General features: G+C 55.9%; 7 protein-coding genes across 7 annotated transcripts; 6 read left to right on the top strand and 1 right to left on the bottom strand.

The window, feature by feature from the left end:
* Nucleotides 1-867: 867 nt before the first annotated feature.
* Nucleotides 868-3,100, top strand: V2A60_001057 (uncharacterized protein; the record flags this gene model as incomplete). Its single annotated transcript, XM_083252422.1, has 4 exons — nucleotides 868-939; nucleotides 1,010-1,225; nucleotides 1,282-1,385; nucleotides 1,741-3,100. 4 exons carry the CDS (start codon nucleotides 868-870, stop codon nucleotides 3,098-3,100), a joined length of 1,752 nt encoding a protein of 583 aa, XP_083108548.1.
* A 1,484-nt stretch (nucleotides 3,101-4,584) lies between these two features.
* On the top strand, nucleotides 4,585-5,781 carry V2A60_001056 (heme peroxidase; the record flags this gene model as incomplete). Its single annotated transcript, XM_083252421.1, has 2 exons — nucleotides 4,585-5,433; nucleotides 5,554-5,781. 2 exons carry the CDS (start codon nucleotides 4,585-4,587, stop codon nucleotides 5,779-5,781), a joined length of 1,077 nt encoding a protein of 358 aa, XP_083108547.1.
* A 1,013-nt stretch (nucleotides 5,782-6,794) lies between these two features.
* Nucleotides 6,795-8,157, top strand: V2A60_001055 (NADH:flavin oxidoreductase/NADH oxidase; the record flags this gene model as incomplete). Its single annotated transcript, XM_083252420.1, has 2 exons — nucleotides 6,795-7,490; nucleotides 7,603-8,157. The coding sequence occupies 2 exons, from the start codon at nucleotides 6,795-6,797 to the stop codon at nucleotides 8,155-8,157; spliced, it is 1,251 nt and encodes a 416-aa protein (XP_083108546.1).
* Nucleotides 8,158-10,223: 2,066 nt separating this feature from the next.
* V2A60_001054 (protein disulfide isomerase PDI1) lies at nucleotides 10,224-11,851 on the top strand (the record flags this gene model as incomplete). The annotated part of the gene is made up of 2 exons (XM_083252419.1): nucleotides 10,224-10,365; nucleotides 10,470-11,851. The coding sequence occupies 2 exons, from the start codon at nucleotides 10,224-10,226 to the stop codon at nucleotides 11,849-11,851; spliced, it is 1,524 nt and encodes a 507-aa protein (XP_083108545.1).
* Nucleotides 11,852-12,376: 525 nt separating this feature from the next.
* On the bottom strand, nucleotides 12,377-12,812 carry V2A60_001053 (uncharacterized protein; the record flags this gene model as incomplete). The annotated part of the gene is made up of 3 exons (XM_083252418.1): nucleotides 12,377-12,454; nucleotides 12,512-12,617; nucleotides 12,682-12,812. 3 exons carry the CDS (start codon nucleotides 12,810-12,812, stop codon nucleotides 12,377-12,379), a joined length of 315 nt encoding a protein of 104 aa, XP_083108544.1.
* Nucleotides 12,813-13,182: 370 nt separating this feature from the next.
* V2A60_001052 (zinc finger HIT domain-containing protein) lies at nucleotides 13,183-14,176 on the top strand (the record flags this gene model as incomplete). Its single annotated transcript, XM_083252417.1, has 2 exons — nucleotides 13,183-13,459; nucleotides 13,563-14,176. 2 exons carry the CDS (start codon nucleotides 13,183-13,185, stop codon nucleotides 14,174-14,176), a joined length of 891 nt encoding a protein of 296 aa, XP_083108543.1.
* A 984-nt stretch (nucleotides 14,177-15,160) lies between these two features.
* On the top strand, nucleotides 15,161-17,932 carry V2A60_001051 (threonine--tRNA ligase THS1; the record flags this gene model as incomplete). Its single annotated transcript, XM_083252416.1, has 7 exons — nucleotides 15,161-15,280; nucleotides 15,367-15,448; nucleotides 15,528-15,743; nucleotides 15,808-15,943; nucleotides 16,010-16,277; nucleotides 16,331-17,567; nucleotides 17,778-17,932. The coding sequence occupies 7 exons, from the start codon at nucleotides 15,161-15,163 to the stop codon at nucleotides 17,930-17,932; spliced, it is 2,214 nt and encodes a 737-aa protein (XP_083108542.1).
* Nucleotides 17,933-21,967: the final 4,035 nt, after the last annotated feature.

Raw genomic sequence — 21,967 nt, 5'->3', positions numbered from 1 at the left:
TGCAGGATAGAGGAGGCGCCGGCGGATGACGTCGCTCGGATGTTACCTGTCACCGTTTACTTGGTATGAACATTCACACGTAAATGATGTTGGTCCTTGCCAAAGATTTTCTAGCGCCCATGACCATTCTCTGAGGCTCTTTGTTTTCTTTCATTCTTCTTTCTTCTTCTTTTTTTTTTCTCTACAAATCGAAGGGTTTTCCATGGTCATACCTTGGAACCAAATGCGTGCATAGGCCAAACCACAACCCGCCAAAGGAGCCAAGGTGAAGAAAGCTTTCCATTGTGATTGCACTTGTGAAAGGTGTCTTCATCCACTGGCATCGAATGTGTTTATTCATATGTATCTGCGCCATCCACTTGGACAGCTTGCGTCGGCAAGTCCAGGCTTCCCAGCTCCCGGGTGCAAAGACGTCGAGCAACGCGCTCAAAGAGAAGAACAGTAATAATGTGACTTCAGATTCGACATTGAGATCATGCTCTCCAATGGAGAGCGTTCAGTCTCTTCCTATCATATGATTATTTGTAAAGAATCATCACCAGCCATTTTTAGGATGGAGAGCAGAAAAAATTCCATGCGTGCCACAATTCAGATAAAATACAGCGGGCTAGATCCTGCTTACCTAATACACCTTTGTTCATTTTGCCGGTGTGGGGCTACCTTGCGCTTTTGCTTGCACGCGTCTTGTCGCTGGGTGGATACTTTGCTCGGCGCCGCGCTCGTCCAAAGATCTTCCAGCCATCTGCCATCCGGAATCTTGGCTCACTATCGCCTCAGTCTTCACAGCCCTCATCGCCCGCGTATGCCCGCAGCCAATACCTCATCTACCGGCTGCGCATCACTTCCGCGACTGGTCCTCTGATTGTCATGAGCGACTTTGGTTCTTTCGGCGGCTCCGATGAGGAGTACGCCTCGGTGCGCAAGCACAACGCCTTGGTGGTAAGTTGTCAGCGAAGAGGAACGCTGTGACGGTGGGGTTTTGACTGGTTACTGACCCTAATTTGCGCAGGAGGCCGACTCGGATAGCTTTGAAAATTGGGAAAACCTCATCAAGGCATGCGAAACCCTCGACGGCGGTCTAAATCGCAATTCCAGCCCCCAAGCGCTCGCCACATTTCGCGACGCCTACGACCGATTCCTCCTCAAATTTCCTCTGCTCTTTGGCTATTGGAAGAAATATGCCGATCTGGAGTTTAATATCGCGGGACCCGAATCCGCCCAGATGGTATGTCGCAAAAATACAGGACAGGCGAAATCCAGCTGCTAACCGCCCGCACGCAGGTGTACGAGAAAGGATGCGCCAGCATCACCAATTCTGTCGACTTGTGGACGGATTATTGCTCCTTCACCATGGACACTACTCACGATCCACATCTCGTCAGAGAGTAAGTTGATCGTCTTTTTCCCCGCCAACATATCACTCAACGCAGCATGCCTTGCGCATCGATCCACGGCCTCGAGCCTTGACAGACCCTGCCCCTGCAGTCTGCTGGTGAGATATCCGGTGCTCCCCAACTTTCTGGATGCTCCCTTACGCTCTGCCAGTGAATATGCATCTGATCGCAACCTACCTCTTCCCTGGTTCAGAAATGGTCAACCACCCGATGCCTAGCATCACTTCCCTCGCCGGATACACAGCCTTGAAACTGGATACCGTCTTGTCCTGGCCCCTGTATTTACCCTCGCTCCCACATCCCTTCCATATCCGTCTTGCGAGGTTGCAGCTAACAAGTGTCATAGACTCTTTGAGCGGGGAGCTTCGTTTGTCGGGTTAGACTTTCTAGCTCACCCGTTCTGGGACAAGTACATCGAGTATGAAGAGAGGCAGGAGGCGCAGGATCGCGTTTTTGCGCTGCTGGCCCGCATAGTCCGCATCCCCATGCACCAGTATGCACGCTACTACGAGCGCTTCCGCGCGCTCGCTCACACAAGGCCGTTGGCCGAGGTCGTCGATGCAGCGACGCTCGCCAAGTTCCAGGCTGAGATTGCTGAAGAAGCCGCCGGTCAACGACCAGAGCTCGAAGTGGAGCGTGATGTGCGGGCCAAGATTGATGGCATGTACTTTGAATTGTTCCAATCGACGCAAAACGAGGTGTCCAAGCGCTGGACGTACGAATCCGAGATCAAACGCCCGTATTTTCATGTTACCGAGCTGGAGCATGGTCAGCTCAGCAACTGGCGCAAGTATCTCGACTTTGAGGAGGCTGAAGGTGACTACAACCGCATCGTGTGTTTGTACGAGAGGTGTCTGACGACATGCGCGTTTTATGACGAGTTTTGGTTCCGCTACACACGATGGATGTTCGCACAAGAAGGAAAGGAGTCGGAGACGAGGAACATTTTCATACGCGCAGCCACCATGTTTGTGCCGCTGAGCCGGCCAGGCATCCGCCTGCAATGGGCGTACTTTGAAGAAAGCACAGGACGGTTGGGCGTGGCGCTGGCCATCCACGAGGCTATCCTGATGAAGCTACATGATTGCATCGAGGTGATTGTTTCGTGGGCAAACATGGAGCGCCGTCAAAACGGCGTTGACGCTGCCATCCAGGTGTACAAGGACCATATTGACGCGCCGACGGTGGACCTGTACACCAAAGCGGCGCTGGTAGCCGAGTGGGCGCTGCTGGTGTGGCGCGGCAAGGGGTCGGCGGAGGACGCGCGCGCCATCTACGTCAAGAACGTGCAGTGGTACGCGGACAGCCGGTACTTTTGGGACAAGTGGTTCGAGTTTGAGCTCAACCAGCAGGTCGACGGGCGAGCGGCGCCGGACCAAGCTGAGCGCTTACAGCACGTGTTTGAGGAGCTTCGCGGCAAGAGCCGGCTCTCTGCAGCATCGAAGAAGGAGCTTGCACAGTCTTATATGAACTACCTGGTGCAACAGGGCGGCAAAGAGGCGATGAAGCGGTTCCTCGAGGTGGACCGGGAGATGTTTGGCCCGGTGTCGGTGGGCGCCAAGGCGTCTAGCAAGGAGAATGGCGCTCAACAGGATGGCAGTCTGGACGAGGCGAGCAGGCGCAAGGCCGAAACGCTGTGGCTCAAGTTTTACGAGGCGCACTTTGAACCGGCGACGGAGGCGTCGGGGACGGCGGACTTCCATTGAGTTTGGGTCGAGAAGACGTGTAGCAGTAGACAGTTGGTATACCAGATGATGCGAGAAGCAACAATGTACGTTGGCGTTATGGCTGTAGCTGAGCGGTCCGGCGAGGCCAGAAAATTAGGGTGGCTATACTGTTTGGAGTAGGTGAAACAATCTTGAGTGTACGTTTCTTTCGTCTCTCTTTCTCTCTCCCTTTTGGTGTTTTGCAGCATTATGACTGTTGTAGTGGTGATGGGCAAGTGAACCGCCAGGGAGCGGCCCGGTGATTGGTGAGGTGACTGACATAAAAAAACTGGGGGCCAAAAAGAAAAAGGGACCAAACTTTCAAGAAAGGTTCCATTGGCCCCATGTGAGCGTGGACGGGCTAACAAGGAACATGGTGTAGAGCTATTGGTAGCGTGAATTGGACCGGCTATGTGGTGTGCGGCGGTTCACGGTCCGGTTGAGCCTCAAGATGGCCCGATTCCGGCTCTGCCCATCCCATCGGAGACCGGGCGTCGCCACCCGAGAAAAGTAGAGGAAAAACTCTAGATAAGTTAGCAAACAACCGACAGCGGCCAACGATCCCTGTTTTTTTTTTTTTTTAATTATGCCCAGATTGTGTAATGTATGTATTCTGGTCCTCGTGTAGTATGTTGTTCCACGTTATTGTATTCTTTTTTTTTTATTCCTATACGATAGCCGCAGACGGCCAAGTAACCGTGCCGGGTCCCCAACATCGGGACCGAGTCCATCAGATTTCCTCTACTTATTTGTTCGCTGACTTTTGTATCGGATCCTACTCGTTTACCACATGGCCAACCGGGTACTTTTTTTTTTTTTTTTTTTTTTTTCCCTCTTATTCGCTCGGCTTTCTACGTTCCACATCGACCCATTTTCTCACAGCCAACGAACGACCCGCCCGTTCTAAACCAGTCAGGTTCTCGCAATTTCAATTGTGCCTGTGATCAAAGGGGTCCAGAGGCGGCGGGGGCACCTTTCTTTCTATCAGTGACTAGAATGTGAGAGCCGCAACCCGTGTGACGAAAAAGAATGAGCGCGCGGTCCTCGGCTCTGTGCCAGAGGACGTTTGGCCCAGAGGATCCTCTTGTTGCTCCAGCACGCCCTTTCTTCTGCATTGTATTTCTCAGCCTCCCTCCCCCACAACCGTTGCCACTTGTTTTCTTTCTCGTCTTCTCTTTTTTTTTCATTGCAGGAATCAGTATCAGACTACAGTTTTCTTGATTCATTGTGAGTTTGGCCCCCCCCCTTCCCTTCCCGAGTCATCGCCGAGAGCCATCACGCAATCCTTTCTATAAGCTCCACGGACGCTTTGCCGAGCCTGTGCAAAACGCTCTGCTCTCCCTCACTTTCCTTTCCTTTTTCTTTTCTTTTTTTCCTCTTCTTTCCTTGTCCGTATCCGTTCTCTCTCTCCATCCATTCGACACATCTCCGCCATCCGCTATACGTGTCGGTTGCTGACTGAGCTCTCGTGTTTCTTTTTCAAGATGGCTTCCTTTTCTCGCCAGTTTGCCCGCGTCGCGGCCCGCAACACCTTTGCCTCGGCCGCAACCCGCCAGGCGTTCCGCGGCAGCGGCCGCCGCTTCTACTCGTCCGAGGCGCCTAAGCAGTCGTCTTCGTCGGGTCTGCTGTACGTCGGCGGTGCCGCCGCCGCGAGCGGTCTCGGCTACTGGTTCTACGCCAACAAGAACAAGACCGGCGCCGCGCTCGCCAACCCCACCAAGGCCGACTACCAGGCCGTCTACGACGAGATCGCGTCGCGCCTCGAGGAGAAGGACGATTACGACGACGGCAGCTTCGGCCCCGTGCTGGTGCGCCTCGCCTGGCACGCCTCGGGCACCTACGACAAGGAGACGGGCACCGGCGGCAGCAACGGCGCCACCATGCGCTTCCACCCGGAGTCGAGCCACGGCGCCAACGCGGGCCTCATCGCCGCCCGCGACTTCCTCGACCCCGTCAAGGCCAAGTTCCCGTGGATCACCTACTCGGACCTCTGGATCCTCGGCGGCGTCTGCGCCATCCAGGAGATGCAGGGCCCCATCGTCCCTTACCGTCCCGGCCGCTCCGACCGCGACGTCGCCGCCTGCACCCCGGACGGCCGTCTGCCCGACGCCACCCAGGGAGGCGACCACCTCCGCAACATCTTCTACCGCATGGGATTCAATGACCAGGAGATTGTCGCTCTCTCGGGTGCTCACGCCCTCGGCCGCTGCCACCGCGACCGCTCCGGCTTCGAGGGTCCCTGGACCTTTTCCCCCACCGTCCTGACCAACGACTTTTACACTCTCCTTCTCGAGCAGAAGTGGGATTGGAAGAAGTGGGATGGTCCCAAGCAGGTATGTGAAGCAAACAAGATTCGCGACCTCGTTTCTTTTCTCCCTTGACCCCCCTTCTTCCTCGTCTTCTTTTTTGTTGTTTGAAAAGCGGGCGACGCTAACATGGTTAAAACCACACAGTACGAGGATAAGAGCACCAAGAGCCTCATGATGCTGCCCACGGACATGGCCCTGGTCCAGGACAAGGGCTTCCGCCCGCACGTCGAGCGCTATGCCAAGAGCAACGATGAGTTCTTCAAGGACTTCTCCGCCGTCGTCCTCCGCCTCTTCGAACTCGGCGTCCCCTTTGCCGCCGGCACCGAGTCGCAGCGCTGGACGATGAAGCCCACCTGGGACGAGAGCAAATAGGCGAGAGTAGAGGAGGAGGAGGAAGCATGTGCGCGGGTGCGTGTGTCCGACAAGGCGAAATGTGTAGACATAGAAATTTAGACGATAGACGGCCAGACTGGCCTTCAGCCCGAGCGGTTGTTTTTGTTATGTTAGAGAAAGCAGAGCCAACAGGCCATCATTTTTTTTTTCAAGGTACGATTTCTGTTCAATACAATGTTTATTATAGCTCCGTTTGCCCCTGGCATTATGACGCATGGTGGCGTAGAAAAGCTTACTGGTAGGTTCCTGGCCGCCTCCTCCGCCGCGGCCCCCTCAGACCGCGTGCTGCCGCATCTGGCACAAATTGGACCAATTGATCGGCCAAGGCATTGTGACGGGCGTGTTGCGAAGCTGAAATCTAGATAATCGCATCTTTTAGCCTGCATGACGCTTTGCGCACACCCTTTCCAAGCTCCGGATCTGCCTCTTGCTAACTTTTTTTTTGGCCCTGCCGTGCCCCGCCTTGCTGATAAATACACTGCCGATCATCAAGGTGCACCCAGAATTTCTCTCACAATTGATAATACAGCGCCCGTGTTTCTTTATAATCTTGGCATTATTCAGCAATAGAGTTGCCCTCTAGGACTCCCCGAGATTTTTCCATTGTATTATTTCCGGGCTATCTGCGCTCAATTGGTGTGTTCTTGGGAGGCTCGGCAGAGAGGAGAGGGGTCTCGCGTCATCCAACCATCAAAGTTAGAATAGATTGTTGTAACCCCTCCATCCCGAATGCCGTGGGACGATATAAAGCCATCACCGCCCTCGTATCAGATTGCTGTGACACAATGCGACTTGTGCTTTGGAAGCTACCGAGGAATTGCTACTCCTACTCTTCATTAGCGTCATCATCATTGACAACGACAACACCAGTCCGTACTAGTTGGCACCGTCTTAACCGCACTCTTCCACCTTGTCCTGTACGAGCCATCCACCACACCGCACCTCTACGAAACCAGCATCACCGCCGCGGCGAAGTAGCCTCAGAAAACGCAATGAGCCCGTCTAGCACCGTCAACAAGGCCGCCCCGGGCGTGCCCTTTTACACCCCCGCGCAGGAGCCGCCAATCGGGTCCGCCGAGGAGGCAGCGGCGGTGCCGTCGCTGTTCCAGCCGATCAAGGTGCGCGGGCTCGAGCAGCAGAACCGCGTCGTCGTGTCGCCCATGTGCCAGTACAGCGCGCACGACGGCCACCTGACCGACTTCCACCTGGTGCACCTGGGCCAGCTGGCGCTGCACGGCGCGGGCCTCATCTTTGTCGAGGCGACGGCCGTGGAGCCGCGGGGCCGCATCAGCCCCGAGGACAGCGGCCTGTGGGCGGACTCGCAGATTGCGCCGCTGAAGCGCGTCGTCGACTTTGCGCACAGCCAAAACGCCAAGATTGGCATCCAGATCGGCCACGCGGGCCGCAAGGCGAGCACCCTCGCCCCGTGGCTCGGCGGCACCGCCAACAAGACGCTGGCCGACGCCGGCGCCGCCAACGGCTGGCCCGACGACGTCGTCGCCATGAGCCCGATCCCGTTCGCCGACGACCACGCAGCGCCCAAGGAGCTGACGGTGGCCGAGATTAAAGGTCTTGTGCAGGCGTTTGCCGACACGGCCAGGCGCGCTGTCGCGGCCGGCGTCGACACGATTGAGATTCACGCTGCGCACGGCTACCTGCTGAGCAGCTCGCTGTCGCCGCTGAGCAACGTAAGTTGACTGGCTTGCCCCTGTTCTTCTTCTCCTTCTTCTGCTTTTCCTGCCTCTCCTTCTTCACCTATACGTAGTACCTAGTCCAGTCATTATTCTAACAGCAGCGCAGACTCGCACCGACGACTACGGCGGCAGCTTCGAGAACCGCACGCGGCTGCTCAAGGAGGTCATTGGCGCCGTCCGCGGCGTCATCCCGGAGACGATGCCGCTGTGGGTGCGCGTCTCGGGCTCCGAGTGGATGGAGTCGTCCGGCGCGCCGTCGTGGGACCTGGCCAGCACGATTCGCCTGGCCAAGGAGCTGCCGGCGCTGGGCGTCGATGTGCTCGACATCAGCAGCGGCGGCAACAACGCGGCGCAAAAGATCCCCATGGACAACAAGCGCTTCCAGTCGGACCTGGCCCAGGCCGTGCGCGAGGCCGTCGCGGCCGAGAAGCTGCCGCTGCTCATCGGCACCGTCGGCTTCATCACCGACAGCCAGACGGCGGCGGACCTGGTGCAGGAAGGGGCCGCGAAGCAGGCGGGCGAGTTCGCCCTGCTGGCCCGCCAGTTCCTGCGCGAGCCCGAGTGGGTGCTCCGCGCGGCCCACGAGCTCAAGGTCAAGGCCAAGTGGCCGAACCAGTACCACCGCGCCGGGCCGCCGGCGAGCTTTGAACGCCACTTTTGAGAAGAGACGACGCAATTGCTAGGTGCTTGACGACGTGGAATGAGTGGTTGGAACCTTACGGAAGGGGGGGTAAAGGGGGCGCAAATCGGGGGCCCGATTCACCGATTTGGTGGATACAATAGATGCACGAAGTACATAGAATTCATATGAATTGGCACTTTTTTTTTTTTGAAATTGTACACGTGTTGCTCGGTAGGTGGCGCTGCCATGTTCATTTGAGGCATTGTGCGGCTGAGAGCTGAAGAAAGCTGCTACCGTACGTACAAGACACGGTATTCTAGATGCGAAGAATAATCACAAGGTGTCCGAGGAATATTTTTGAACGAGCACATCCTGGCTTGCAGGCTGACCGGGCGAGGCTGTCTTGGCGCCGGCTTCGGAACTCGACCTGAATCAGTGGCATGCCGACATCATGTCGTTGTGGCCAGATATCTCCAAGGATGTGCGCAATTGTCTCCGAGAGATCCACACGGTGCACAAAGGTTTGCTTGGCGCGGGACGGCGTGCTCCCCAGAAAAGCTTTGTGGTGGCTACTTATATTGGAGGGCCGATGGGAAAAGCTGAAATGCGCAAGATGCAGTCCGGGTTTGAGACCTTGTGTTGGGAATTTTTGTAATGCCATAACTACGTGTGCGTAGAAGAAGGTCAGAGGGGGCCGGACAGTGAGTAGCAATGGGCGAGGCTGGGGGGGGGGGGGGGGGGGGGGGGGGGGGGGGGGGGGGGAAGCCCAGCCCACCACGGCGAATGCCAGACAAGAGACTGATGCTTGATGTGGCAAATAAATGTTTCTGGAGAAGCTGTGGCGCAAGAGAATCAATAAGAAAAGAATGGCGTCTTTGCAATGTATTTGTCCATCATTGGTACCAATACTTGGCCCCTTGAAAACCTTCAGACTGACGACTGGTACTTACAGAATACAGTGATGACAGCTTAAAATTGATTTGTCAGTGGAGGCGTAGAGGGACGACAGGTACCTGAAGCATGGAGGCTGTACTGAGTAGATGGCATGGAAGCCCCACGATTGGTCAGGTACCGCCCGTCCTAGCCAGGTCGCAGTGGTGCAATCTGTTCTTGGGACCCAGGCATTTTTGGCATCCAGGCCAGGGTCGGCCGGAACTACAGGTGCTAGCGGGACCCACTAGGCCAGGGTGCCAGTGGCAAAGGAAAGGTACTCAGTAGCAACGAGAGCAGAGAGTTGACTGTCTGACTGTCAACTGTGAGATGGGATGGCAAATGGGCGTGTGATGGGCAAGATGTCATGGGTAAGATGGGCGAAAGCATTGGCTGTTTTTGACTTTTTTTTTTTTCTCTTCATCTACTCTTGTGTTGTTTGGCACTCTACTTATCTTGTTTCTTTCCGATCAATTTTCCCTTTTATTTTTCGTTGTATTGATCACTGTTCTGTCTAAACTATATTGCCAACAAGGGGTCACAATTGGCATTTAGCTCCCTATAGCTACCTGTAGCGCCCTGTGGCTCCCTGCAAGTCGCACTTGTGTCTACTAACCTAGCAGGTACCTTTACAGGCCAGCTTTCGTCAAGTACCTTGATACATGACACCTTCCAGGCTGCCTGGTGCTAAGTAGCGGGCCGCGCGAACAGCGAGTTGGACCACTAACAGAGGTACCTCACAGTGCCACCTCTTCCAAGTCGTCGTCTGTTGCTTGGCCGCCACCTTGGCCTCCTCTTCCTCCTCCTCCGCCGCCGCCGTCGCTGCCGCCGCCGCCGCCGCCGCCGCTGCTAGGCCCAGCTGGACCCTCCCTTCCGCCTATCTGGCCAACTCTCTTTCTCCCCTGCAGGCTGATCTGCCACTCACGAAAGGGACACTTGTTCAATTGAGCGCCTCGTCCAGCTCCCCACACTTGCCAACCTCCCCACGCCCTGGCCAGGCCATACATTACCATCAAACATCCCCATCATCAACCCGTCTCTTCTTTTTTTTTTCCCTCCTTCGTCACGCAACATCTGAAGCCAAAAAGTTCAGTGTCGCCCATCTGTCTGTACATTGCTTCTAGATACCCCCTCCCCTTCCCCTTCTTCCTTCACTTCACCTCACACACATCAAGATGCAGCACAAGCGCATTTGCCTCGGCCTCTTCGCCGCCTTTGCCGGCTTCGTCACCGCCGCCGACGACTCGGATGTCACGCAGCTCACTGGCAAGACCTTTGACGACTTCGTCAAGGCCAACGACCTTGTTCTCGCCGAGTGTAAGTTTCAACAACATTGAAATTGGGAGAAATCCTGCCTCACCTGCCCGCGCCTGGCAAGCACCCCAAAGCACACCCAGCTAACAAAGTCGCCTCGCATCTAGTCTTTGCCCCCTGGTGTGGCCACTGCAAGGCTCTCGCCCCCGAGTATGAGGAGGCTGCCACCACACTGAAGGAGAAGAACATCAAGCTCGCCAAGATTGACTGCACCGAGGAGGCCGATCTCTGCCAGACTCACGGTGTTGAGGGCTACCCCACCCTCAAGGTCTTCCGCGGCCTCGACAACGTCTCCCCCTACGGTGGTCAGCGCAAGGCCGCTGCCATCACCTCCTACATGGTCAAGCAGTCCCTGCCTGCCGTTTCCCCGCTCGACAAGGATACCATTGAGGAGTTCAAGACGGCCGACAAGGTCGTCGTTGTCGCCTACGTTGCCGAGGACGACAAGACCTCCACCGACGTCTTCCAGACCGTTGCTGAGAAGTTCCGCAACGACTACCTCTTTGGCTCTGTCGCTGACGGCGCCCTTGCCGAGGCCGAGGGTGTCAAGGCCCCCGCCGTCGTCCTCTACAAGAGCTTCGATGAGGGCAAGGCCATCTTCAAGGGCAAGAAGTTCGAGGCTGAGGCCATTGAGGAGTTCGCCAAGACCGCTGCCACTCCCCTCATCGGCGAGATTGGCCCTGAGACCTATGCCGGCTACATGTCCGCCGGCCTCCCCCTTGCCTACATTTTCTCTGAGACTGAGGAGGAGCGCACCGAGCTCGCCAAGACCCTCAAGGCCGTCGCTGAGAAGCACAAGGGCAAGGTCAACTTCGGCCTCATCGATGCCAAGGCTTTCGGCGCTCACGCCGGCAACCTGAACCTCAAGACCGACAAGTTCCCTGCCTTTGCCATCCAGGACATTGAGGGCAACAAGAAGTTCCCCTTTGACCAGGAGAAGGAGATCACCGAGAAGAACATTGCCAAGTTTGTCGAAGACTACGTTGCCGGCAAGATTGAGCCCAGCATCAAGTCGGAGCCCATCCCCGAGGCCCAGGACGGCCCCGTCACCGTCGTTGTTGCCAAGAACTACGACGACATTGTCCTCGACGACAAGAAGGACGTGCTCGTCGAGTTCTACGCTCCCTGGTGCGGTCACTGCAAGGCTCTCGCCCCCAAGTACGACCAGCTTGGCGCCGCCTTCCAGGAGTCCGACTTCAAGGACAAGGTCACCATCGCCAAGGTCGATGCCACCCTCAACGATGTCCCTGATGACATCTCTGGCTTCCCCACCATCAAGCTCTACCCTGCCGGCGACAAGAAGAACCCTGTGACTTACAACGGTGCCCGCACTGCCGAGGACCTCGCCGAGTTCATCAAGGAGAACGGCAAGCACAAGGCCTCTGTCACCATCAAGGAGGATGCCACTGAGGAGGCTGCCCCCGCCGCCTCCAAGGAGAAGGAGGCTGAGAAGGAGAAGGAGGACGAGGATGAGCACGACGAGCTGTAAACGTCATGTATTAGTGAATCATAAAAATGGGAATGTTTACGAGTTTTTTCTTTGTTATTACTACACGGTTGCCGCAGTTGCACCGATGATTTATAGTTTTCTCTGCGAGTCAAACCATATCCACGATCGAAATAGATCATATACTCCAAATTCAAGTGCATTCTCGTGACGATGTCCTATTCATCCTTGAGACGATGGCTCAGCATGCCAAACTATATGGAGGCTCCATGTAGGTCATGTACTGCAACTCAATTGCAGCTTTGCGATGCTGCCGTAATCATCCACGTCTGCGATGGCGGTTCAACAAGCCAGACTAAATTAAGACCTCAGTAACTTATAGGCCACAACTCAAATCGCACGTTCAAGTTTCTATCACGGCCCTCTCATGTGATGGTGTGATCAAATATTGTTCATTCTCTGCAGTAATGTTGTACAATTGCGCAACTTTTATGGCTGCATATCGTGCTATTTCAGGCCGCCTGGCAGAAGATTGTTCTTGTTGTCCGTTTTATCCCGGCTGCGCCCTTATTTCTTCTTTTCCTGAGCTATTTGCTCAATATTCTTGACATAGTTGGTCAATCGCGTGACGGAAGCTTGCAGTGTCTATTGTCCATGTTAGCAATGCCAAGTTCCTATCCATGGCACGAGCATTCGACGCACGTAAATATCTTCGGTAAGCAGATCGTTGGAGGTCTTGTACTCTTGCACGAGGTAGGTGTAGACGCTGCTGCCGGCAACGGTGCATCCGAGGAGGAATCCAAAGAGACTGCAAAAGTCAGGTTAGCCTTGTCCTTTTTGCCATTGAACGACACAGCCGGGAGATGACCAACCCGCCGCGGAATGCGCCCATGGGCTTCTTGGCCGCCAGAGGAGCATCGGCCATGCGACGCGCGGTGGTGTGGAAGCCGCGGCCGGCCAGGGTGGCGCGGCCCATCAGGACTCTCGATGCGGTGCTGTACATGATTTGGGCGAAACGTGAAGTCGAGGAGGGAAGACCGATTCGACGGACGAGGGCGGCAGTGGTGGTGGGTGGTACAATTTGAGGGGGGGGAGGTCTAAGTACGGGAAAGGTGATGCTGGGGAGTCTCGGCGAGCATAGGGCGACCTGGCGGGTTCTGTGGTGGCAACGAAACCTGATTGGGGGTTTCGGCTCGTCCAAGCTCTCCACAATGGTTGCTCGTCCTTTTTTCTGCCGGCTGGCGGGAAGGTTTCCACAATTGCGCTCTACTCACACTCAAAACCGGTTCCAACGGCAACTCGAAGAATTATACCACAACAGCAAAAAACAAAAACAAAAAATCATGCGAATCTGAGACACGAAAAAAAAAAAGATGAATGATTTCGGAGTCATCGAGCTCGCCGGGGCCAAAACTACCTCGGCGCCCGGTTGGGCCTACGTCCCCGACACGCGACTCGCCGCGCAGCAAACGTCCACCGCCGCCAACACCACGACGAACCGCAAGCGCGCGAGGAACGCCCCCGGCGGCGGCCTCACGCTCAGCGACCTCACGGCGCGGCAGGAGAACAAGATGCGAAAGGAGCTCGAGGCGCTGGACCGCGACGGCGGGCGCGACGCCACGATCCCGCTGGCGAGCAAGAGCGGACGGAGTACGTAGTTTCGTCGCATTGCGGCCCATTACGAGCTTCGACACCGCTCAACAGAGGGACCATGTGGTTTTGCTAACAGATTTCATGGCTCTCGCCGACACAGCCCAGGGTAAGCGTACGGCCAACGTGCGCAAGATTCTGCAGTCGCAAAAGACGTTTGCCAACCACCTCGACGACTTCCTCGCGCTGCAGGCGCTGACCGAGTCCAACGCCGCCGCCGCCGCCGCTGCCGCCAGCAAGCGGTCTGGCAATGCTGCCCGCCACAAGGACGCGTCCGCGACGCCGGGCGGCGGGGACACGCCGATGCCCGACGCGGGTGACGAGGCGGCGACGGTCGCGAGGGCGGCGGCGGACGGCGACCGGAAAACGAGTCACAAGAACACCTCCACCCCCTCGACGACAACGACGACTACGACGCTTCTGGCCGCGCCGTACCGACCCCCGCCGGCCGCGCACCCCGGCGACGCCGACCCGCTGCTCGTGAGCCGCGTGCCGCCGCTGCCCACCGACGCTGAGATGCGCCGGCTGTTGGCCGCGCCGGCCCTCAGCTACGGCGAGGCCCGCGGCAACTGGGACGCGACGTACCCGGTGCGCGTCTTTTGCGAGGTCTGCGGCTACTGGGGGAGGGTGCGCTGCCTCAAGTGCGGGATGAGGGTGTGCGCGCTCGAGTGCCTGGAGGCGCACCGAGAGGAGTGCGTGACCCGGTACGGAATTTAGGGGGGAAGGATAGAGGCGCACGTTGTTTGAGAGTGTGAGTACTGGTTTGGTCCTTGGCCTTTTTTATTGGTGGGGGAGGAGGCACGAGCATGGCGTTTTATATGATACCCAATGTACAACATGATAATTACAATATTTATGGTTGACCTCGTGGTCGAATCTAGGATATCTCTCTCGGCTTGTAGCGGTGACGGTTTGGAGGTGATGAGAATCGTAAAACGGGTCCTAAACGGGTCGACTGTTGGTGAGTGGTGTATTTGTCGACTTTGTTCCATCCTTTACTTCCCAAACTGTATATGGAGAGTCATTAGCATTTGGTGACGGCCGCCATGGAAGCTAGCTTCATCGACACGGCTCAGAGATCTGACAATGCATGCATTTCTAGATTCTCATCTGCTAGAGCTTTCACAAGGAGTCAATCATTCACTCTCCCCTCTGCAGGCAGCGCTCGTTGTCATGTAAGCAGTGTCTCGTGCCACCGTGGCGCCAGTGTTTCTCCCCTTCGATGCATGGCTAGACCTACGCACAGCCCGCTATCGAGTGCGTCAAAATCATCTCGGTCATCTCTTCATTGGGAGCCTATTCCGGATACGATGCTGCCTGTTGAATTATAGCAAGCTGTCACGACTCATCTCCTAGCCTATGCAGTCACACCGGTTTCGGCACATTGACTCAACCCCTGGCCATCACAGGACATCAAAACAACCACTTTCGACAGGAAAACAATAAATCCGTCCATTTAAATATTGGAATTATACCATGCCAAATAGCATTCAAGAGTTGCTTCGCATCAACATCGCCCTCGCCGAGGATCTACCGTGTGACTCCCAGACGACACTACCCCACCTCGTAACTCCCCCTCCCAAAAAAAAGGGCTGTCTGCCCCTCCAAGATTGACGAGTCCTGCAACAGTAGCACACCCACCGCTTTTTTTCCTTCGCTCTCGCTCCCGACTGTCCTTCGCACCGTCATTGTTTGCCAGCCATGTCGTCTGAGAAGGTAGACGCGCCCAAGGTGGCCGAGGGCGCTCCCAAGGACCTCGCTGCCCGGCCCAAGGAGAAGAAGGAAAAGGCCCCCAAGCCCAACAAGAACGCCGGCCTCGAGGTACTTGGCAGACTCCCCTCCCCGGCGGCTCGTTCCGAGGACGGGCTTCGAAGATGTGGCAAAGAATGCTAACGGTTGAGTGACAGCGCCCCGAACCCGCCGAATTTATCCAATTTCGTCTGGACCTCTTCGACAAGATCAAGGCCAGACAGGATGCCGAAATTGCTGGTACGCGACAGCCCGTGACGTAACGAAGTCGGGAAAGAGAGGAAGGGGGGGCCTATGGTGACTGACATGGGTGTTGCAGCCAAGCCGCGCGAAGAGATTATCATTACTATGCCCAATGGCAACGAGACCAAGGGCACCTCGTGGGAAACCACCCCGCTAGCCATTGCCAAGGGCATCTCCAAGAGCCTCGTCGAGCGCACCGTCATTGCCCAGGTCGATGGCGAGCTGTGGGACCTCACCCGCCCACTGGAGAAGAGCTGCAAGCTCGAGCTGCTCGACTTTGACCACACCGAGGGTATGCGACACATGCTCTTCTGACAAGGCTTCCGGCGCTGCTGGTGCTAACACTCGTCTACTAGGCAAGAAAGTCTTTTGGCACTCATCGGCCCATATCTTGGGCGAGGCCTGCGAGCGCCGCTTCGGCTGCTACCTCTGCAACGGCCCTCCTACCGAAAATCCGCCCGGTTTCTACTACGACATGGCCAACATGGAGGGGTGCGTGTGCTACCATCTAGCTTGTATAAAGCGTGGCGCGGAAGAAGATTGCTAACAGTGGCGCAGCCAGGTTGTCGGTGACGACGACAAGAAGGCCCTCGAGACCCTCTCGTCGTCCATTATCAAGGAGAAGCAGCCTTTTGAGCGCCTGGAGATGACCAAGGACGAGCTGCTCGAGATGTTCAAGTACAGCAAGTACAAGGAATACTTTATCCAGCAACGCGTGCCCGACGGCACCAAGTCCACCGTCTACCGCTGTGGTCCCCTAATCGATTTGTGCCGTGGTCCTCACGTGCCCAACACTGGTAACATCAAGGCCTTTGCCGTTCTCCGAGTATGCTTGCGCAATTTCCTGTGTGGCCACAAAACGTATGCTAACGATGTCAGAGCTCCGCTGCGTACTGGCTGGGTGACTCCAAGAACGAGTCGGTGCAGCGCATCGCCGGCGTGTCGTTCCCCGACAAGAAGGCGCTCGAGGAGCACAAGACGTTCCTGGCCGAGGCGGCCAAGCGCAACCACCGCAAGATCGGCACGGACCAGAAGCTCTTCTTCTTCGATGAGGTGTCGCCCGGGTCGACCTTTTTCCTGCCACACGGGGCGCGCATCTATAACACGCTCATGGACGTGATCAAGGCCGAGTACCGCAAGCGCGAGTTCCAAGAGGTCATGACACCCAACGTGTACAAGTCGGAGCTGTGGAAGACGTCGGGCCATTGGGGCCACTACGCCGAGAACATGTTCACCTTTGAGGTGGAGAAGGAGCAGTACGGCATGAAGCCCATGAACTGCCCGGGTCACTGCAAGATCTTCAGCCACGCCGACGTCAACTACCGCGACCTGCCGTGGCGCATGGCCGACTTTGGCGTGCTGCACCGCAACGAGTTCTCAGGCGCGCTGTCGGGCCTCACGCGCGTGCGCCGCTTCCAGCAGGACGACGCACACATCTTCTGCACCGTCGCCCAGATCCGCGACGAGATTGTCGGCTGCTTCGACTTCCTCAACTCCATCTACAGCCTCTTCGGTTTCGAGTACAAGCTGAAGCTATCCACGCGGCCCGAAAAGTACATTGGCGACGTGGCCGTGTGGGACATGGCCGAGGCCAAGCTCACCGAGGCTCTCGATTCCTTCACCAGCAAGATTGGCAGCAAATGGGAGCTCAACCCGGGCGACGGCGCGTTTTACGGCCCCAAGATTGACATTACCGTTTACGACGCCCTGCGCCGCGAGTTCCAGTGCGGCACCATCCAGCTCGACTTCAACCTGCCCAAGCGCTTCAAGCTGCGGTACGTCGCTGCCAAGGACGAGGAAGCGCCCGGCGGCGGCGAGGCCGAGCCCGATCTGCCCGCCGGCTACGCACGCCCCGTCATGGTACACCGCGCCGTTCTCGGCTCCGTCGAGCGCATGTTCGCCATCCTCACCGAGCACTTTGCCGGCAAGTGGCCCTTTTGGCTCTCGCCTCGCCAGGTCCTCGTCGTCCCCATCATGCCTGCCGTGAACGACTACGCCGTCGAGGTGCAGTCTGTTTTCAAGGCCAAGGGGCTGTACGTCGACGTCGATCTCAGCGGCAACACGTTCCAGAAGAAGATTCGCACCGGCCAGCTGGAACAGTACAACTTTATTTTTGGTAAGTCTCGCTCGCCTCTTTCTTTTGCTTTCTCTGTGTTTTCTTCTCTTCTCTGCCTGTCTCGCACTCTTTCCACCCATTTGTTTGCTTCCTATTTTTTTTCCCTTGCCCTTTTCTTCCCTCTTCTCTCTTCTCTCTTGTGGTATACATTTAGAAGGCGAATACTTGACAAATCAACTAACACCTACTTTTTTTTTTCTCTTTCAATAGTCGTCGGCGCCGAAGAGGAAAAGTCGCGCACCGTCAACATTCGCAACCGTGACGACCAGGCCACGCAGAGCAAGGGCGAGCTGATTCCGATGCAGGAAGCGCTGGATCAGATGATTAAGCTCAAGGAGGAGAGGAGACGCATCAACAAGTTGTAAGGGACAGTTGAGGGCGCGAGAAGCAAGAGCTATACGTGTGCGTGTGTGTATAGATGAGGACATGGATATTTCATGATTGTTTTTTTTTCTACTTGCTGTTTTTTGCCACAAAAATCAAGGGCAACAGGCAGAACCACTTAGCATGTACGGAGTAGAGACGAAAAAAGAGGTGTTTTTACGATACGAGGAGATGAAGAACGGAACTTGATGCAGTATGATTGCCGCCCTTTGTCCTCTGTCCCTTGTAAACTCTCACTCTCCCTTTGTTTTCTCTGTTTCTCTCACTGTGCCTCTCTCTCTCTCCTTCTTTTTTTTTTGCCTTCTCCCCCCCCCTTCTCTCTCTCTCATCCTCTTGCTTCCCGTTCTCCCCGTTAAGACAATGGCACGGACGGTGTCTGCTCGGGACTAGCGGAATGAGATTTCCATACAACCTTGGGAGAAACGGAATCCTTTCCCTCTTGCCAGGGTTTCAACGAAAAAGAAGGAGAGAAAAAAAAAAGAAAGGAAACCCCCCCCCTCCCTCGCCCCCCTGGCAACCGTCCGATAATCTTGGGCACGTGAAGAAGAAAAACGCGGACAGCTAAACGAGAGGCTTGACGCCATGCCGTCGGGCAAAAACGGAGGGAGGAAGAGGCAGAGAGACAGAGAGAAGGGGGGGGGGGGGGGTTCTCCTTCGATGAGGAGAGACGGGTTATTGGGCTGCAACAACGGTTGTAGATGCCCAAACGGGTAGTAGTCAGTCCGCCCGTTTGATTACAGTCTTTGCCCTACGAAGCAGAAGAAAAAGAAAGCATTCTCAATCTACGGAGTACTAAGTACTAACATCAGTACAGAACAGTTAGCAGTAAGCTGGCTGGTTGGCTGGATAGAGGAAGGGAGCGGAGGAGAGGGGGCGTGTCGCTGTCTGTCTGTCTGTCTCGGTGTCCGTTGTCTTGAAGAGGTGTTATTAGTGCGTGCGCCATGTCTCGAAACGGTCCGGCAGGGGTCTGTGAGGTGTGCAGCGGTTTTTTTTTTTTTCCTTTTGTTTCTCTCGTTGAGAGAGAGAAAAAAAAAAGCTGGTATGATCCGAGCGGAGGTTTGAAAGCAGGAAACCCCCTTCCCCCCCGCGGGGAATCAATATCCATGGGGCCAAGAGGCGGAGGAGGAGGAGGAACTACTTATCAGTACTATGCAGGTCGGCGTGGATAACCGCCCACCCCCAACCCCAACCTCTAGACGATACCTCGGTCAGTGGTTTTGGGGAGTGAGAGAGATTCTGGTTATACGTTTTGTACGCCTTTCCTGGCATCGAATTTGATTGTAGATGACCAGCCTACTGGTAGTCATGTTTACCACGTGCTTCAGCACCCAAGCGAGGGACTCTACGTGAGGAAGAATGATAAAAGCTAAAGGCGAGGGGTGTGCCGTGGGAGGCGTGGGAGGCGTGGCGTGAGTGGCGTGGACGTGAGTGGCGTGAGTGGAGGACCAAAGGACCAAGCAAGGGCTCAAAGGCTGCACACAGAAACACGCGCACACACTTGACTGTTTTACAGTGTGCAGCGTCCAACGGCGCTGGAGGAACGCCGCTGTTGTCCTGGGGTTGTACTCTGGCGAGAGCCGGGCTCCAATTGCAACACCGTTGAACGCGCCATCTTTTTTTTTTTTTTTTTTTTTTTTTTTTTTACTTTTTCCTTTTTTTCAAACGGGCCGGAGGCTAAAGAGGCGAGCAAAGAGCAGGCAAAGGAGTCAAGACAAAGCAGATGACGCACAATTGGCTCGGGGTCTCGATTTGGGCTGGTTTGTAAGTACTTAAGTAAGTAGTCGATGGATGGAGTGGGCTCATCGCACACACACACACTCACTCACTCACTCACACATCACTTCGGCATAAGAAGCACATCTTGTATACATGTAGACACCGAGGTGCAGGGTCTGGACAGATGTCCTTGTATAACCTGGTCACTCAGTGGCTGCACAAGTTGCGTGGTGGCGATGGAGGGCTTGACAACTGCGTGCTGATACGAATACTGAGTAGCACCAAGTTGATGATGTGTCACATCACCACGCTACCTGTGCGTAACGTGCTGGCTAACAAGTCGTACTACCAGTTTTGCATGTTTGCTCGAGGTGCGTCGTGTACTTATGCTGCACCGCATCGGCTGTTGAGTGCCACGCAGCAGTATATAGCTCGCCCGTCCATGACAGCCCACCATAAGTACTCGCCTGGCACATGAGTTCCCGCCGGCTTGTCTTTTATCCCAGGGAAGCGTCCGCCCTCAGACATGAGATGTGAGTAGTCCGTCGAGGGGAGCTGACCTGCCACCCCCAGTCTGCTGCGCTGCCTGGGGTGTAATGAAAGCAGGGGCAGGTCCCTACTCAAAATCGCATCGTGAATTTCCCATTTACTCACCATAATAGTAGGCATCTCCGACATGCTGTTCTTCATTATTAAGCCAGACAGCGGGCGGTCTGGCTGTTGCTTCAACTTCCGAGTAGGTCCTGTTCACCCGCTCACCCCCCAGGTGCAGTGGGCCTGACTCGGGGGCGTGCAGACACGGGCGCGCGGATAGATCATCTATCACAAAATACCAAGACAAGACACAGCTTGTGGCGCGGCGAGACATGGAACAATTGTGGCCTTTTCGGCACCGAGCACCGGTCCAGCGCAGCTTTTGGGAATCCTCACAATCCGGTCGTTGAGAACCTAACTGCCTGCCCTTGCCAGTCCAAGCCGCCCATCTCTCAACGTGACAGCGGGACGGGCCTTCATTTGACCTGCAGAAAATAAAGAGCACTGTTATAGGGCAATCGTCCGTCTGACTCGATGATTTAGGTGTGTTGGCCAGATTCTATCGTGTCGCCGCTTCGCCGGGCCGACCGTTTCGCGCAGCAAGGCCGACGGTGCATACCGCATTCCATCTCTAGCCCCAAGTGGGCTCAATAATGAGTGCATCACTTAAAGGCCGAGCTAAAAAGAAAAATGCTCATCCATCAAAAATATGACTGCTCGGCAGGTGTGCGCATTCGTGCCCACAGCGCAACAGCCCCCGCCAGACTGGGGCCAACTTGGACGTTCGCGAATCACTCATACGGCTCGTGGGGAATGCAGAGAGCGAACCGCTAGAGCGTGATCGAGATAACACCTGTTACGGGATGGGGTAAAAAAGGACAAGGCGTCGATTGTACAAACATGTCGGCATGATGTCTCCGTGTGCGAATGCCTTTGAGAGCAGTGATGTAGCACCACGATAGCAAAAGCACCGTCGGAGCAACCAGGATAACCACGGTTGAAGAAGGATCACTTGTGCCAATTAGTTCAGGCCTCTCAAACAGCGTCTGTCAGCCCAGATGCAGCACTCTGCTGCCAGTTACCAGTCCGCACCACCACCACCACCACCACCAACCCATCCCCACAGGTGAGGCGCCATTGGTCTGGACGAGCAGTATGGACGCCATGGGACGTGTCAGAAACGAGGACGGTGAGCGGCGTCCTCACTCGACAGCGGGCCCGCCGCAGCAATATGATGTGTAAGTTTTGCGGTGTTTCTTTACGGGCGGCCCTCGGGCGCGCTTGGGTTGTATGATGAACGAGGAAACGACCTGTAGCACGGCTTGGCAGCACGCGAGCAGTTTCCGGTTGTCGAGCCCTGTAACGGACCGCAGAAGATGGGTCGCCTGGCGTGTCAATGGACGGACTCTGTCGTGAGGGCGAATGTGCCGGCGATGCTGGCTCTCTCAATGCACGACCGAAAGCGCAGTACGACGATACAGGATCGTCTCTGATGCAGTGGAGGCTGGCGTTTACTGTTGGCGCTCACCCGGCACCTAGACTGGCTGTTATTAATTGACTAACGTCATGCGGCGTCATTTGGAGGTGCATGGCGCGGGCCTTGGCCTCACAGTGGCAGCTGCACGTAAGTCATTGCTTGCATTTGCCCGTACAGCAGAGTGCATTGGGTCATGGACAGATCAGGGTGTCTGTTTGATTTTTCTTTTTCGCCACTGTAGGCACTCGGCACCAGAAGAGATTGACAGAGCATCTTGCCTTTTGAAGGC

The sequence above is a fragment of the Cordyceps javanica genome, chromosome 1 (genome assembly GCF_051103115.1).
Source record: "Cordyceps javanica chromosome 1, complete sequence".
NCBI lineage: Eukaryota > Fungi > Ascomycota > Sordariomycetes > Hypocreales > Cordycipitaceae > Cordyceps > Cordyceps javanica.
The sequence above is the reverse complement of the archived record's forward strand: the minus strand, read 5'-3'. Positions and strand labels throughout refer to the sequence as shown.